Genomic DNA, 18,140 nt, shown 5'->3' with positions numbered 1-18,140 from the left:
TCAACCAAAAGCCTGACCAGGAGCTTCCACAACTTCCATGACAAAGCATCAGGGAGTCTTAGTGAAGAACCAAGCAAGACGAGACCTGGGCTCCTTTCCCACCTCCACAGATCATCTGCTGAATTGCAGAGCAACATAGAGCCAATGAGTTTTCAAATGGCCATGCCTTGGTTTACCCACCTGTAAAATGTACAATGTATCCCTCAAAGGGGTGTAAAGAGAATTGAGTGAGGTAATGTCTAAGTGTTTGGAACTCCTTGGCAGAAAGGCGCTACATAATTACTATTTGGTATTTAAGTTGCCCTTCATGTGCGCCAAGTTCTTTATGATCATTCCTTAGGAGTTACTCCCAACTACTCTGAAGCTGTCTTCACGCCTATTTCTACTTGAAGGACAAAGAAATTGAGCTGGACAGTAATTGAGTGATTTGCCCAGGGTCAATAACATGGCACTGAGTCCTCACCAGAGGAATTTCCAGGTCCTCCACTTCTTTTAACCATACCTGAAGCCACATCTTAAATACAAACTGCCCGTACAGACAGACTCCCCGTTAACCTACTCTGAAATAGCCCTCACGATACGGAAAACATTATAACTTGTTTTTGCAGGTAGTGTGAATGGTGAGAGGGTGAAACAGAAACCAAAGTTCTAGAATTAGTAACCGTGACTTCATAGTCACACACACACACGCCCTTTTTTACACATCCATGTTTCTCCTCACTTCTGGTAAGTACAGCAGCCTATGTTCTGGTACCTTCCTCATCTTCTTGAAGGGCCTATCTTTTTCTACCAATGATTTCCAGGGCCAAACCTAAAGAGACATAGAGCCTTGGTTAAATCATCCTGAGTACTGCCCAGCCAAAATGCATGCTAGCATTTTTTACTCAAGTTGTAGGTCATGAAAATCAGTATCAAGAAGGTAAAGAGTAAGAACATGCACATCACAGATGGTGCATAGGCAGTCGGGGGGCTAACGGAAAGGCAGAGAGTACCAGCTTGCTTAGGTGTGAGCTGACCTCTTCCCCACCAGCCACTTCCTGCCCAACCCTAGCAAGCAGTGCACAAAGCCAACCCTGGAGTCACCTTGTCCGCTGTGCCTACAGAAGCTCTATCCCAGATTATGGTCTCCCGACTCTCTTAAACCATGCTCCTCCATCCATACACCTATTTTTCTCTCTCTGCTTCATTCAGCGACTCATTTACTGTATATAAGAAGCACCTTTTGGTTTGGAGACCTGTACTCTCATCAAATGACAGGAAACGTGTGGACAACAATATCTAAAAAATGCTGCTCTAGTTCTGCAAAGAGCAACAGCCAATAACCTTTGACGATCAGCTATACCGAGTTTTGTGGGTTTTTTGCAAATTGAGTTTTCAAATGGCCATGCCTTGATTTACCCACCTGTAAACTGTGCAATGCATTCCTCAAAGAGGTTTTTTTTGTTTTGTTTTGTTTTGTTTTTTTGGCTTTAACATAAATTTGGGTTGAAAGTTCCAAAGCAACCTAGGCCCTGACTAAGTCAAAAACAGTGGAGTAAGGCATTTCATTTCCTCTCCCTATATGCCTCTTTCTTCAACCCCTCCCCTCTGCTGGAACATTCCCTCCCACCTCCTCTCCACCATTGGCCTTGGACTCTTCAGAGCTCCCCACGGTGAAAGGCACTTAGGTCCATTTCCCTTCATCCATCTTCCATGAAAACCTATCCATACTGTATTCTCTTCCCTTCAACCCTACTCTGACTAGCCTGGTAATAATGCCGGAAAGTCTCAGCACAAAGGAAGACAAGTACAACAGTCCCCCTTATCCACAGTTTCACTTTGTGCAGTTTCAGTTACCCACCGTCAACCACGATCCAGAAGCAGATGATCCTCAGAACGTCAAGACAGCAGCCTAATGCTATGTTACGATGCCTATGTCATTGCCCTCACTTCATCTCATCACGTGATCATCATCATCACAAGGAGAAGGGTGAGTACAGAGGAGTAAGATATTTTGAGAAAGAGAGGATGGGACCACATTCACATAACTTTTATTAGAGTATACTGTTATAATTTTATTATTCATTGTTGTTAATCTTTCATGGTACCTAATTTATAAATTCAACTCTATCATAGGTATATAGAGATAGAAAAAAAAATAGTATCTGTAGGGTTCAGTACTGTCCATGGTTTCAGGCATTCACTGGGGGGTCTTAGAACGTAGCCACTGTGGATAAGAAGGACTACTATAGGGCAGCCCGGGTGGCTCAGCGGTTTAGCATCGCCTTCAGCCCAGGGCCTGATCCTGGAGTCCCGGGATCGAGTCCTGCATCGGGCTCCCTGCAAGGAGCCTGCTTCTCCCTCTGCCTGTGTCTCTGCCCACCCCCCTCTTTCTGTGTCTCATGAATAAATAAATAAAATCTTTAAAAAAAAAGAAGAAGAAGAAGGACTACTATAGTGTGACTCTCAGGCACTAAGGACAGATAGACTTTCAGTTGGGTGCCCTGCAGATCACAGTAGCTGGCATACACAATGCTGCCATTTTTAGGAAGAAAAACTCAGAGTTTACCACTAACAGGTTCTTGTGAAGGAACTACTAAAGGATCTGTATCACAAAAAAGGAAACTGAATCCGGAAGGAAGAACTGAGGTGTAGGAAGGAATGGTGAGCAAATAGATTAATAAACGTACCGTTTAAACAGTGTTAACAATTAATCGGAGGAGTATAAAAAGTGGATAAAAAATATCAGATGACCGAAGACAGAAGACAGAAGACAGGAAGTGATGGCAATTTAAAAGTATGCTGAAGTTCTTATAGTATTCAAGAGGCAGATAGAGATCATGATTAATTAAAAAAAACACAAAAACAAAACTCGGGCACCTGGGTGGCTCAGCATCTGCCTTCAGCTCAGGTCATGAAGGGTCCTGGGATCGAGTCCCCTAACAGGCTCTCCACGGGGAGCGTGCTTCTCCTTCTGCCTATGTCTCTGTCTCTCTCTCTCTCTGTCTCTCTCTCTCTCTCAGGAATAAATAAAATGTTTTAAAAACATTAAAACTCTTAGGTATTTATATTTGGGTATATATATGTATTTAAAGACATTTGTTAATTTTAATTCATAATGTAAAGTACACTATGCCATTCAAACTGGTTCTTTAGTGAGAAGATGACCATATCTTAGATAACAACATATGACTGTAGCAATATCTTGTTCTAAACTTTGTATTAATAGCATGGAAATTGAAATTTATTTAAGACTTTGTTAAAAAATTTTAATCTGTCAAAAACTACTTTCTTATGTTATTCTTAATATTAAACTGTTCTCATTTTTAACTAAAAAAAATAAATAACAATTTTTTAAAAAGACAGATATATGTGTTGAAATGGTAAGGGTAACTACTAAAAGAAAGAAAGAAATTACATGTTAATTTTCAAACTAGTAGAGGAGGAAAGCCAGTACGTATCTAAAACAAAACTGAATAAGAAATATCCTGTAAAAGGGAAACACTTGCCAAAAGAGGAAATATAGAAATACAAAAAACAAAAACTTGCACCTTAAAATTATAGAATCCTGCATTTGCTAAGAGTATGCCAGACCTGCAAAGCATCAGAAATCCATATTGCGAATGCTGACCTGCAACAAGTTTGCAAGGGTTCAAGCAGGCAGTGGCCACCTCCAAGGCTGGCTGAGGTCCTCCCTGCACACTTGAGCCACTGTTTACTTTCTAGTGCTCAGGGCTTCATTAATTACTCTCCCTTTATCTCCCAAAACCTGCTCCTAAAACAGGATTACAGATCACTTCTCTTTGACTTAATATACATTTAAATCTGAGTTACGATTTCCAGACGTTTGGACTTAAGCCTTAGCTCTGAATTTGAATGAGGTGCTCTTGTCTATTAGCAAATAGATTTTAGCCACCAGTGCACAGCAGCAGAGAAACTGGGAGAGGAACAGGGAGCCCTCCCATTGCTACTAAAGTACCACACCCCAAATACAGTCTCCTACTTGAAGACTTTTTTTTTTGCAACATGCAGCATATGAACTGTTGCAACATGCAACATGCAACATATGAACTGTTGCATATGACCTTGAATTAACTTAGACCTAAATGGCCTAATTAATTTAGACCAATTTCCAAAAGGTACATGAAAAACATGAGCAATTATTGTCCATACCTGCCTAGATTAAAAAAGAAAAAAAAAAAAACAACTTTTGAGATTTTATGTGAAGACTACAAGATGTGCTTTCGTGCACATGACAAATGCATCCTACAAATATGCTAGGTAGGAACAAATATATGACCATAAAGAGCAGCAACACAATCTTTTTCCTCTGTTATCTTTAAGTATACTATTCATTCTCATCTGGTCTAGTCCCTCTTGAAGAAAATGTGATAGCATAAACAAAACAGAAGTAAGACAGTTCAGTGATCTATCAGGAACTTTCTTTCTTGGAAAGAACATAAGAACATTTTTTTTAATAAATTAATAATAAATTCATCAATATAACATTTTTTTTCTCTCTCTCACGTCCCTAACACTGTTTTGAGAATGAACGATTTCTGACTTGTACCAAAACACAAACACTGATACACTAGATCAAGTATATGTGTGTTTTTAGGACACATACACCTGAAAACCTGCCATGCGATAACTTAGTTAGATGGAAATGTATCGACTGGAACATGTGCATATGGAAAATGTGCTCCTACTGTGAAAGCCACAGCTCCTTGTTAACACAAGTCCCATACAATGAGAAAGCACCCGTCAGAACTGGGAAGCCAGGGGGGAAAAAGTGCAGAAGAGGGACACAAGCATGTTTTAACGGCTGTGCTAATTTGCCATGAAAGGATGTTAGGGCCATAGCTCCTTGCTACAGCATGCCATGTGCTGCTGAAGTAAATTACTGCCATGCAGTCGGCTAGCGGAGGAATGTGTAAACAGGCCATATAGCCTTGCATCAGTTCCACAGAATGTTGCACAACACAAAATGCCTCTCGATGTGTCATTTCCTTCTTGGCCATCTTCCCAGCTCCTGACAGTCAGTCAACAAAAAAAAAAAAAAAAAAAAAAAGTACTGAAAGAGATTTAAAACTGCTCTTCTCAAGAGCACATTCCACCAACCACCAGACATGACCTCTAGCAGCGCTTCTGACTGCCCCATCTTTCTTAAGGAAAGGCAACAGTTTTGTTTTGTTTTACCTGCTCTTATTCTCTTAAGTCAAAGATTTTCAACAATGCTCTAAATACTAGTGACCAAATGATTAATATTCATGACAACCAAACCATGGCTTATATTTACTGACTTGTAAATATCAAAACATGGCATTTACCCATAATTTCCATTCCTTGGGCACTTCAGAGACACATGAAGAACTAGGGGAAGTCTCCAAGGCAAGAAGTAACTGGCTTTTCTACTAATGCTCTGCACTAAGGACTGTGGCATCAGGAGTATGGGACAAGACCTATGAAGATTTTCTCAAATTATCTTCACAGACAGAAAGATTATGAATGCCAAGAACTGCATCCAGAGATGTCCAGTGACCTTAAAAAAATTCTTCTGCTAGCCCTCCATGCAACACATATTACACATTCCCCGCCTCTCACGTGCGGCCAACCTCTAAACAAGCGTTCACTGTCCATAAATAAGCAGAGGGCATGGGCCAACCACCACAAGAAGTCTATTCTTTCGAGCAACTGTGATGAAGGGTGGTGGAGGATGAAGGCAAGCAGCCATTGAAATTAACTGGAATGGGGAAGAGAAAAGGCCAGCCCCTCGAATCTCTCCACCCTCCAAGGGGCTAGAAAAAGCAGGTCTAGGTACAACAGAATTAGAGAATAATGAGATGATGCCGTGCCCAGAACCACCCTGTTTCATGTAAGTCTGTTAACTTAGGTTCATAAGGTAACATTTCTTCAGCTGGAAGTGCCTTAAGAACACGGAATAATAAAACTATCTCCAAAGAATTATAAACTTGTGATGCACAGGTGAGAATGTGCAAGCAGGAAAAGAAACCAGTTTGGCTGAGGACCTAAGCCTGACAAGCTGAGTGAGCCAGGGTGCTGAGGCAGTCTGAGAAATATAAACATTACCTTGCACTTCCAGACAGCCTCTTCCTTGCCTAGGTGCCAGCCCTTACTCAAGTCAGAACTCAGCCAAGCAGGGGGGGCACCTGGGTGGCTCAGTCGGTCAGGCATCTGACTCTTGATTTTGGCTCAGGTCATGATCTCAGGGTCATGATCTCAGGGTCCTGAGATTGAGCTGGAAGTTGGGCTCCCCACTCAGCACAGAGTCTACTTGAGAGTCTCTCCCTTTCCCTCTGCCCCTCCTCCAGCCCCACCCCACCCCTGCTCATGCATGTGCCTGCTCTCGCGCTCTACTCTCTTTCTCTCTCCTCAATCTATCAAGTAAGTAAGTAAAATCTTAAAAAAAAAAAAAATGCAGCCAAGCAGGGCAGTGTTGCAGGAAAAGAAGAGCAGATCTTCTTCCTTCTCCCACCGGATTAGGACAGGGAGCTAGCTGGTCAATAGTGAACGGTAGTGTCCCAGCAGGAAGGACACAGATGACAACTTTGGTCTCTCCTTAAAGAGTAACTATGATTTGCTTCCCTAGGGACAGCACGCAAAAACTTAGACACCCCCTCATGTCTGTCAGGCTATCAGGTTTACAGATGTGCTAGCAATTGAGAACTTCCAAAGCTGGATGATATAAACTATAAAACCTCCAGGCTCTTCCATTTGAGGATTCATAAAATACTTCTGCTACAGACTTGCCATGTTGCCAGGCAAGGCTAATAACCTCTTTATGTTCAAACATTAAATGTTCATCTCTCATAGGAGTATTGGTCTGGTGCACTTCCATTTGACCTGCAAATACCAAGTACCCAAGGTAACACTCACCCTTAATTCATCTGATAATTACCAAATATCCTCCATTTGGAAGGAAGTTACGATAATTAAAACTGAGAGTCATGGGCAGCCCTGGCTTAGCGGTTTAGCGCCGCCTTCAGCCCAGGGCGTAATCCTGGAGACCTGGGATCGAGTCCCATGTCGGGCTCCCTGCATGGAGCCTGCTTCTCCCTCTGCCTATGTCTCAGCCTCTCTCTCTCTCTCTCAAATAAATAAAATCTTAAAAATAAAAACAAAACTGAGAGTCACCTTGTAGAACTTTTTTTTTTTTTTTAAGAAACTGAGGTAGGTAGGAAAGTAGGGTAAAGACTTTGTGATTTTGATGGTTGGCTTCTTGAATGGATCTTAGCAGGGAAGAGGACCTCTGTGATTATGAATTAATGTAACCAGAGGGCACTGGCTGGAGACTCAGCTCTCTCCTTAAAACTCTGATAAGAAGCGGACGGGACTTGAACTACCTCCTCCCTTAATGATAAAGCATCACAGTACTGTGGCCAAACCTGACCCCTAGCCTCATATATCCTGCCCTCTTGAGTGCTGCACAAATCCTGTAAACACTGGACAGAAAAACAAGCAGAACTTTAAATGTCCTCCAGACTAAAAAGTCAAGAGACCTTTCAGAAGATGATGCCTCAAAAAATATCATTTCTTCTGTGGCAACAATGATATTTGCCATCTAAGCACTTAAGGAAGTTGAGGTACTGGTGAACCAATGAACCACTACCCCCATCACTCATGTCTTTGTGGGTTTCTTCCCCTTCAACATAGGCTGCAACTAATTGTATCTTGCTTTAACCGACAGCATATGGAAGAAGTAATTCCATGGCAGTTCTAGGCTTTAAGAAGCCTTAAGAAGCCTTAAGAAGGCCTAAAAGCTCCCATTATTGCATTTTTGGGAGCCCTGACCTGCCATGTAAGAAGTCAGACTGTGCTTGTGCTGGAGAGATGGATAGGCCACGTGGAGGGGGAAAGGCTCTAGGACTACAGGGAGAAAGAGAAAGGCCCAGCTGTCCCATTGTTCCAGCCAAGCCTAGCCTTCCTGCCATCCCACCAAGGCAGCAGACATGAGAATGAAACCATCATGTGTGTTCCAGCACCAGCCACAATCTTCTTGCAGCCACACAAAAGACCCCAGGCAAGGCCACAGAAAACCCATCCAGATGAACCCCAGGCAGCCCAACCAAACCATGAGGAATAATAAACTGGTCGTTGTCTTTAAACATTATGTTTTGTGACGGTTTGTTATTTAGCAATAGATAACTGAAAAAACAGCAAGAGAATTAAAAGGATCCTGACTACGTAAGGTGATTTATTTTTTCCATCCTCTGCACAGCCAATAATACCTTTTCCATCAGTCCTCTTCCCTAACTCAGAACCACCACCACGACACTGCTAACCAAGTGTTCACCTTCCCGTAGAAACTCTTTAAGTCAGACTGCAGTTGGAACCAAGGGCACACGTGGAACAGAGGATCCTAATAGAAACTGATGTTTGAGAGAGTTAGGCATCCAAATGCATTACCGTTGCTGCTGCTGCTGCTACACTGACTTCTCCTGCTGGCGAACATACGGCAGTTGTTCTTCGGTGCTCACTTGCCAACAGAAGGTCAAAACGTCTTGCCTAAACACAAGACTTACAAATTTGGGATCTTAAGTATGATGTCATGTCTTAAAATGATAAGCTGGCAAAGAAAACAAATGGCATTTTGTAAAGATGTGCACCATTTTCATGTTTACGCTACTTAAGATGAAGGTTCTAATAAGTCATCGGCTATGTTCCTTTAAAGGGAAGTTTTATAACTGAGATGAATCACAACTGCAAAAGATCAAAGTTAGAAAACATCAATGATGCCATGGGGTACTTTTTAATCTTGTAATGAGTGATGATCATGTGCGCTCTTATGAAGTTAGTCCAACTGCCAACGCCAGATGTGTATATTAAGAAAAGAAGTTGTTTGTGATGTGACAGCACCGGTTCAGCTGCCAGAGACAGACAACATAGAAGGTGGAACCTTCCTGCTTTTTGAGTGAAAAGCAAGTCTTGGCAGATGTGCTGATGCACAGGGCCTCAGAGTGGGGCACGAGTGCCATCGCATCCTCTTTTGGACTTTTCTTCACTACAAACAAATTATGGTGATCATCACTTCTGCACAGCTGTCCCCAGGCAGCAGGAATACCTGTTCAAGGCACAGTTTATAACACTTCTTACTGTCATTTAGTAATGAGCAGAAATTAGCAAAACCATCTGCAAGGAAAAAAAATAATACACGAGGGAGCAGAGCCTAGATGGTATCTATTTCCTGGAAGCATACTGTAAGCCAAACGCTACAGCAAACTCCTGACACTGAAGGGAATTTATGCAGTAACAACTCACACTTAATGAGCACTTACCACATGATGGTCACCGTGTTACGTATTTTACATACATTACATCATTTAAGGTCTTTGCGGCAACTGATGAGGAAAATACTATTATTATTTTCACTTTAACAGATGAGGAAGTTGAGGCAAAGGAAAGCCAGGTGACTGGCCTACCACCATAGAGCTAGTCAGTGGTGGACCTGGGATTCAATCCAGACAGTCTGACACCAAAGCCCACACCCTTCATCACTATGCTTGGCTGAATAAAGACCCAACCAGTTAATCCAGAACTTTTCCTTGTCCAAATAGCTAATCCACCAAAAGTAGCCTTTTTCAATATATATATTCTGATCTCTGGAGGAGGGAGTGAAATTCCATTAACAGGTTATCAATGATATAAAATCCCCAACCCCAAAAAACCATTACAATAATAAACAGGTAGATACTATCTCTGTGACAACCACTACTTAAAGAATTATAATTCTGCTGGAGATAAGGTGAAAACGATTACATTGTCTTTTTCTCTCTGGTCAGGAAAGCCTTTTTCTAAAGCTCTACTGTTAAGGGTTAATAACATAAGCCACTTTGAAATCTAGAGCAAGGGATGGCAAATTGCAACTTGCATACCAAATCGGACCCACCACCTGTTCTTGTAAATAAAGATTTATTGAAACAAAGCCACAACCGCTCGTTTATGTATTGGCTTTGGTTGCTTTTGAGCTACACTGCCAGAGCTGAGTCCTCATGACAGGGAAGAAATGGCCCACAGCGCTGAAATTATTTACTATTTGGCAGTTCATAGAAAAAGTTTGCCAACCTGCATTCTGGAGGATTCTCCATTTAACGTTGTTTATGCACCAATCAATCTAAATCCTATTATAGTTGAAGAAAATGCAAAATCCCGGGCATCTTTCACACCCAGGACTCTCAAATTTAAAAAACAATACTGAGAAGAGTGCTATGCCCTCAAGGCCCAGGATGGCCAAGAACAGAAGGAAATAATCCAGTAGAGAGACTCAAGGTTATAGGACTAAAAGATTCCTGACACCATACCCATCCTTGTATCCAGGCATCGAGTTTGGCAAGCCACTTCATAAAGTCAGACAAATGATATCATATTGTCACACACGTTTCTGGTTGGTGAAAAATGTTACTCAGTGGTCTGCCACTCAAGATCTGTATCTGCTCCCCCCTCCCACCCTCGGCACCAGAGCCTGAACTCAGGTCACACATAGATCATCTGCCCCTCTACCCTGAACCCTCCATGCTTTCAGAGCATTTCTCTGCCTTTTCAGGGTAGTAAGCCTATCAACTAATTAATTCTGCCAACAATCTCTTGGGAAGGAGGTAAAGTCACTTGAGAGAGAAGTGACTTTCCCAAAGCTACCCTGCTTCCTCATCTTTTGTCATCACTTTCCTGTTTCCTCTCCCAACCATCAACTTCTGAATTTCAACTCCTGAATGTATGGACTCATACACAAACAGAGGCACACAAAGACACACACACACACACACAATAATGGTTTTTCCAAGAAGTGAGAAAAGCTGCTGAGATCAGCAGGAAACATCTTTAAAAGATAAGTATTAGTAATGCTAAATGTTAAAAGACTGCTGTCCTGCTTTATGCATGACTGGAATGGATGTCTCTGCCTTTTCAGGAACTCGAGGGCTAATTAGATAACATGTGGCTTCCATCGCAAGGCATCTTCCCCGATTTGTGGCAGTCCACGAACGTCAGCCAAAGCTCCAAACCAGACAAGACAGCCCTGCTCTGTTCTAGTCACCTGCACTGCATGACCACTGGCTCCTATGACCAGAGACGTGGGGCGACCAGAGATATGTGTGTGGCCACCACCTAACAGAACATTCTCAACCTGAACAGAGCCAGCACTGACCCAGCACTGTGAACCTAGAAGAAGCCATACACATGAAAGGAGGAGAGAAGAAAAGCCTCAAAGACTGGCTTTTGAGGCAGGAAAGCTCCCCAGTTCAGACAAGCAATGAGCCTTTGTGAAAAGATAGTGGCAAGAAGAACCCAAGGCACCCTTCATTCACTGCTAAAAGATGTTGCTACTTGGGGAGAAGAAAACTTGACCTTTTCCTTCAGTTTTAGGGGAAGAGAAGATAGGTCACTCTGGCTGTCCAGGCAGGTGTATCATTATATACAACAGATATTTCTGCCAGCTGTACCTCTACTACAAATCAAATAAAACTCTCTAAACACAATGGTTGGGGCTCTGATGTTTTCACTCATCAAAGGTAGAGTTCAATATGCTTCCACTGGCACAGGAGGTTTCATGTCATATATATCAAATAATCTTTAATCCCCAAATACATTTAAATGCTGCTCTACCAAATTTGATCAAATCGGTTCTGGGGGCGGGGAGTGAAGTGGGGAAGAAAATCTATCTTAATTTAGATTTAGGAGGAAAATGCGTATCGGCCCCAACGGGTTATGTGTACTATCTTAAACGAACACCAGGATAAACCCCCTGGGTGTCCAGACAGACAAACACACAAAGGCGGATTTACACCTGGTTTGACTCTATCTGTTAAAAGAAACTATCTATAACAATTACCAGAACATGACCAAACAACAGTGTTGTAACAATCAAGCAAGTTATCATTTGCAAATAAATTCTTTGTAATTAACCAATGTGCTCTTTATAAAGGGAATTGAGTGGGCGAGCTAAAAAGTTAAAACACATTCTTTGACCATGGGAAACACACGCAAATGCTTTTTGACTAAGCTCAAGATTTTTCAGTCTGTTGTTTCCTTCCTCAGCTCTCATGGGTCTGGCCTGCCCTGTCTACTATGCACAGCGGATGAGCAGAACGTCTTTGCACATAGTTACCGTGACCCAATAATTACCCCTTCATGTCCCCCCGAGTTAGGTTGGCCTTATTGATTTTGTGACAAAGTTCAAAGTGTAATTTGATCTCCTACAAACTATGAAGCTCTGCGAACTGTCCCCTCGTCAAAACGCACGCAGGTAGCAAAGTCTGCAAAGAAACCGTTTTCACGAAAGTAGTGCTGACAGCTCTGGGATAAATTCCTCATAGGTTCTCCACACACCCTGTTACCGTCTCCAATAGGAAGGCAAGTACTTACTTCTGGGTTCCCGGGGTCCATCCACTGTAACTTTAATAGCTCTGTGATAGGTGGCTACTTGGGGAGGATTTGTGAAGACAGTTATGGTCAAGGTGAAACTCTTGCCTGCAGATGTAAAAGGGGAAAATCCACAGTGAATATAAAAAGACAGCACCTGAGATAACAGAGCAGCACAGACTTTCCAAATTGCGCTCGAGCATCTCTGAGGAGGTCATGAAACAAAGAGACAGGGCTCCTTATTCTCAATGACAAGGCCTCTGATGACCACTTTAGGGAGTGATTAAACTTGTGTACAGATCTTCGTCTTCACTGCAGGGCTAAACAAGAGAGGTCCAACTCCCCAGAAAAGCTGCTCAGTAGCAACCGTGGCAATAAAAACAAAAACTCTGGTCCACTTGAGGAGGATTCTCTTCCTTTCAGCTTTCTCCAACATCAGGAACACATCCAAACACAGACAATTTTAGAAGTCTTTATTTAGGATTAGGTCATGACCCCATGAGAGAACAATAGTAAATCACTGTTGATTATGTTATTTACTTCACATGGCTTTAGCATTTCATTTGCTTAACTGCACTACAATAAGAAGATGAAAGAGTAAGGTTCTTATGGGAATCATTTTAACAGGAGCCGATGTCTCCTGTCCTGGCCTTAATGTGCCTGTGGTATGATGATTTCATCATTACTGGAACAGAGTTCTTCTCCTCCCTGCCCACCCCTTCCCTAACATACATCCTTGCTGTTAAATCTTTTTGAAATAACTCTCTGACAGTGACTTATTTTTTGCTAAATGTACATGACATCTCCCAACATAAATAGGAATTGGTGCTTTTTGCCCACAGCGCACTTCATTGAAATATTACATCTGATGTTTCAAATTAATGAGCTAGAGGTGATGAATGGAGGTGGGGGAAAGAAGACAGGGAGAAGTTTGGTAGCAGATTCGGATGTTTGTGTTCTCCAGAAGAAGATCCAGACTGTTACACAGTAGACTCACTGACAGTTGTAATCAGTTAGATTTGCAACGGTTAGTCATGTCAGATAGTCAAAACTGCAAACTGTTACAAGACAGGAAAAGGTGGGCGTGAAACAGTGACTCAATAAAACCTTCGGCAATCTCAGGCCAGCCTGTGCACTTGGCCTGCTCCTGTACCAGACCTTGAAACAGCTCGTTTTGTTTTGCTTTGTTTTTTGGTCAGAGACTATTTTTCCCTTTACTGAAAGCTTGAGGGTATTAAATCAAAACACAAATCTTAAACAATATGTAGCAATGCAGAGTTTAATGCAATCTTTTCAAAGCTTAATATGGAACAGGTTATATACAAGGCTTAATGTAGAACAGGTCTTTGGCTGTCAAATCTAGTGAATGGGTTTTCTTTTCAACCCAGACCATGTAAGTTCCTAAAATATGTTTAAGACACACATCATTTGTTACTCGGTATATATAGTTTTAAGTCTTTTCGATGGCTCTACTTTTCGATGGCCAATATTTAAAAGAAAGAAAAGGAAGAAAAGACAGAAGAAGCAGGGGAGGGGAGCAGACAGGAAAAGATGGATATTGATTAGAAATCTAGTAAGTGCCAGCCACTTCACACACATTATCTTATTTAATCCTATCCAGTTAAGTTCATCACCTGCAGTTCACAAATGAGGAAACCCAAGCCCACAGAGGCTTAGTAGTTCAACCACACAAGTAATAAGAGGAAAAAAAATCAGAGACTGAACCCAGATCTTCCAGACCTTAAAATTAGTGCTCTTCTCTTAAACTTTGTCAGAGAACATTTTTTAAAATTAGTAGGTAGGGGATCCCTGGGTGGCGCAGCGGTTTAGCGCCTGCCTTTGGCCCAGGGCGCGATCCTGGAGACCCGGGATCGAATCCCACATCGGGCTCCCGGTGCATGGAGCCTGCTTCTCCCTCTGCCTGTGTCTCTGCCTCTCTCTCTCTCTCTGTGTGTGTGACTATCATAAATAAATAATAAAAAATAAAAAAAAATTAAAATTAGTAGGTAATTGATTTCTACACATGTCCCAATCAGCTTCGTAAGACCAAGAAACAGTAAATACAAACCCACTAATGTAGTATCTCGGCTAGGATGATGAAAACATCTATTCTTAAAGTGTCACTGATAGATCATATTTCATCCATAATAGACTGAATGTTACATGGGTTTAAGAAATGCAGTTGTCTGGTTAGGAACCAGAGGATTTATTATAAACATTAGGCCTAAGTGGAAGAAAAAGGCAGCTGGCAGTCTAAACTAGTTACAGAAAACTCCAAGCATACAGACCTGGAGATTAGAAAGTTGAATAAGAAGCCACTGGATCCAGATGGAGACCTCAAAACAATGTAGAGATCTGGGGGAGTGAATGGGGTGAAACCCTAAGTTGAAAATTAATTTAGATTAAACCTAAAAGACGCCATTCTGGATCAGATCAATGGTCCATGAGCCAGGACTGCATTTCTCCAAGGACGGTGCTTGTAAGGCAATTGTCATCCATGGCACAAATCTTAATATAAATCAAGGATGTATATGTCTCACATGTCCTCGATGAGTCTAAATAACCTGCTAGCAATACCATCGATGAACTTATCTAAACTGGTTCTGAGAATATTGCTATTTGAGACTTCCACGTTTTCCTTTGGATATTCAAAGTCATTGATGCTTCTCCTGAATTCAAACATCTTGTGTAAGAACAAAAGCCAATATAAAATGTACCCTTTAAGTATAAAGCACCTACACAGGTTCAAAGCAGAACCAGTAAAAATTTCTTTTTAAAAGAGGTAAGTTTGGAGGAGAGGAAACTATTACTTAAGTATGACTACGATCTTCTAAAAATCAAATCCTGAGGATCAAGATGTACTTTAACAACTAAAATAAAAAACAAGGAGGTTCCCTCTACCTCTTACTGCCCCTTCAGAAGGAACATGAACATAATGTTCAAGAAACTTCCAGAAACTACCACCCAAATAAGTAATTGGTTTTTCACCTCATAAATAATAATACATCGTCAAATGTTTATGTGAGTACTCATAACCTACTTAATTTTGTTTAAATTAAAAAAATTTTTTTCAAATTCCATAAGTGATAAAAAATGCAGACTCTTACTGAGGGAGCTAGCCAGCACTCATTAGACAACTAATTATATCATCCTTGGCTTCATCTAGGAACTAATTCCAAAATATGTCCTTGAGTCATATATTTTCCGAGATAAACATAGGAACTGCCGTTGAAAGACAATTCTAACTTAGCTCCAGAGGCTATTGATAGGGTAAGTGTGCATGCAAGGATTGTATCTTACACCGATATAGTACCATGCTCTGTATACTGTAGGTGCTTAAAACCACTTGTAAACTACAAGCAGCATGTATGATGTAAAAGTGAGTAAGCACACCAAGAAAATTTAAGGACCACATATTTCTGTTGAAATATCAAATACTTCTGTTTAAAATACAAAGGAGAAAAAAAAAAGGAAAAAAAAACCAACTAAAAAACATAAGCCACTCCTAACTTGATGCAAGCTTCCCAGATGCTCTACTTTTAATTCAAAGCACTTTCAAAAGCCATCAGATAACCCATAGTGACAAAGTCAGTAGTGAAGTGACTCCTTTATAAATCTAAAACTGTTTTTCAATTTCTGAGAATTTATCTGTCTACCACTGAAAAGAAAAAGTGTTAACATTTGAGAAACTTGGTACTCTTTATTTTTTCATGCTCTTCAAAATAGAAAATTTTAAAGCATTGGGGAAAAAGAAATACCAGAGTAGCAATGTGATGATCCAGACTTCATAACTTAAGAGAAATGTAGAAGTGTAAAAATCAAAGAGGAAGCTGGAAAGACATTTTTTTTTAGAAAGCAGGTCAGGTACCCAGGCAGGTTAAAGGGTTTCCTGCCACTGAAAAACTGACTTTTTTTTTTTTTCTCTAAGAATGGTATCTCTATCAGTGTTCTCTATCCTTTTGTCCTCTTGATTTCAGTTTGATATTACCATTTCCTTTTGTATAACGTTAATGTCGTGATATACAAATCTATTATTAGTGATAAATCAATTTTTTCTTTCTCTCTCCACCCGCTCCCCTCACCCCCAATCTAAGTCTCGAAGACAAGTCTGGACCAATTTCTCCATCCTGCCTCTGGCAGCAGACTGTAGCATTTCAGATCCTCCACCAAGTCCCGGCTGCTTCAAAGGAAAAATCCTACTTTCTTCAGTTAAGATCATAAGAAATATAGGGGGAGGGGGTCAGCTCTGTTTGGACATAATTACACTTCATCAAAAGAAGCTTTCTTCATCTTCCATGCGTGAAAAGTCTGCAAGCAGTTAAGTCTGTCTTTTTTTTTTTTTTAAATATAAAAATTGCTATTTGGGAAACCAGCCAAAACTCAGAAAGCCAATATAGTAAAACAGTGCACACCCTTTGTTTCTCTTTGAAGTTTCTTAAATAAATATGTTGAGGGTTTACAAAGTACACTATCACTTCGCCATAGTTTCTACTCAAATTGATCAGAGAAAAGTTATGCAGCATCTATATAATACAAAAGCAAGGTAAATGGAAACACTAGCTGGGATCTGTAAGTATAGTGTCCAGTCTTCTAAACGCTGAAATTCATTACTCTAATTAAAAACAAAATAATGTTACATAAGAAGATAGATGCAATTCAGAGCACGAAGGTAAATCATCATTTTCAAATGTTTCTTGATTCCTACTAGAAAAAAGAGAAACTTTAATTGTACTGCGGACCTGCACCAGTAACAGGAAAAAAAAAATACACACACTTCACACCTAATCAGTCAACAGTGAGATAGGATGTGTCTTTTTTCCTTTTAATGAAAGTAAACTAAATCTGATGCAGAGATAACCCTTTTAGTTTTGAGTCTACAAGAGGCTCTGAGCCTCATTTTATTTCAAACAACCTTTCAGTGACAGTATCTCATTAGCATGCATCATTTTTTTTTTAAGTTAAAAAGTACAGCTTCTTGGCCCTGTTCCTAGAAAGTAAACTAAAACTACTCATCGGAAACAGCCTTGCTTGAATTTCCCTTATCAAGTTTTTACAATGGTAATAATATGACATCTGATCCAAACTAAAGAGCAATTATTGGACATGGTTTAAAAACTGATGCTTCTCATTTCCTAATTCGAACCTGGGTAGAAGTTGTTCCAATAAGTCATTCTAATTTATTTCACCTCCATTCTAAAGTGGTCTATTTTCTCTCTTCTTATTGAGATACTTAAAATGGAAATATTAGATTCAATAAATATATAAATGACCATAATACTTCTTGTAAAGGACTATTAAAAGTCTCTCCACAGGAAAGAAAATAAAAGCCAAAATATCGGTTTCTTTAGAGACAGGTTTTCTTCCTAAAACATTAATCCCTTTTATAAAACAACTATGAAAATGCTAAAAGAAATTATTTTTTATTTTATTACGTTCTTAAGGACTCCCAAATAATGTGGAAATTAATTGAATCTTGATCACTCATCTGTCTAGACCACTCTCTGTAGTCATTCTAACATAGGTAATACATCATTCACTTATGCAAATGAGAAGCCATGTAAAAAACTATGATTTTTAAAAATAGATTCTTATTACAAGAGTTAAGTTAAATCATACAGAGGTAACCTATGTGCCAAGTGAAGAGCATTACACTAGCTGGCTGTCCTTGGCCACAACTTAGAGCAAAACTGATGTTATCTGGAAATTGCTCCAATGCATTCCTTTTTCTTTACTCGTTGCCACTCCATTTACTCAGTTATTTGGCTCCTCATAATTCAGAACTTGAA

The 18,140-nt window shown here is 40.5% G+C and overlaps 1 protein-coding gene and 1 long non-coding RNA gene across 12 annotated transcripts in view; one reads left to right on the top strand and one right to left on the bottom strand.

The window, feature by feature from the left end:
* Nucleotides 1–18,140, bottom strand: part of RUNX2 (RUNX family transcription factor 2) — a 326,022-nt gene that overhangs the window by 202,573 nt on the left and 105,309 nt on the right. For all 11 annotated transcript variants that reach the window (XR_004804105.2, XR_004804104.2, XM_035697529.2 and 8 more), the window contains exon 5: nt 12,358–12,462. Coding sequence is in view for 9 of the 11 variants with exons in the window: in XM_035697529.2 (XP_035553422.2) it covers nt 12,358–12,462 (105 nt within the window). In the remaining 2 variants the exon portion in view is untranslated. The remainder of the gene's footprint in view (nt 1–12,357; nt 12,463–18,140) is intronic.
* On the top strand, nt 662–16,771 carry LOC112641670 (uncharacterized). The gene is made up of 3 exons (XR_003124752.3): nt 662–726; nt 1,827–1,969; nt 16,449–16,771. It is a non-coding gene; the product is annotated as an uncharacterized LOC112641670 (long non-coding RNA).

Source organism: Canis lupus, chromosome 12 (genome assembly GCF_003254725.2).
Source record: "Canis lupus dingo isolate Sandy chromosome 12, ASM325472v2, whole genome shotgun sequence".
NCBI classification, from domain to species: domain Eukaryota; kingdom Metazoa; phylum Chordata; class Mammalia; order Carnivora; family Canidae; genus Canis; species Canis lupus.
The sequence above is the reverse complement of the archived record's forward strand: the minus strand, read 5'-3'. Positions and strand labels throughout refer to the sequence as shown.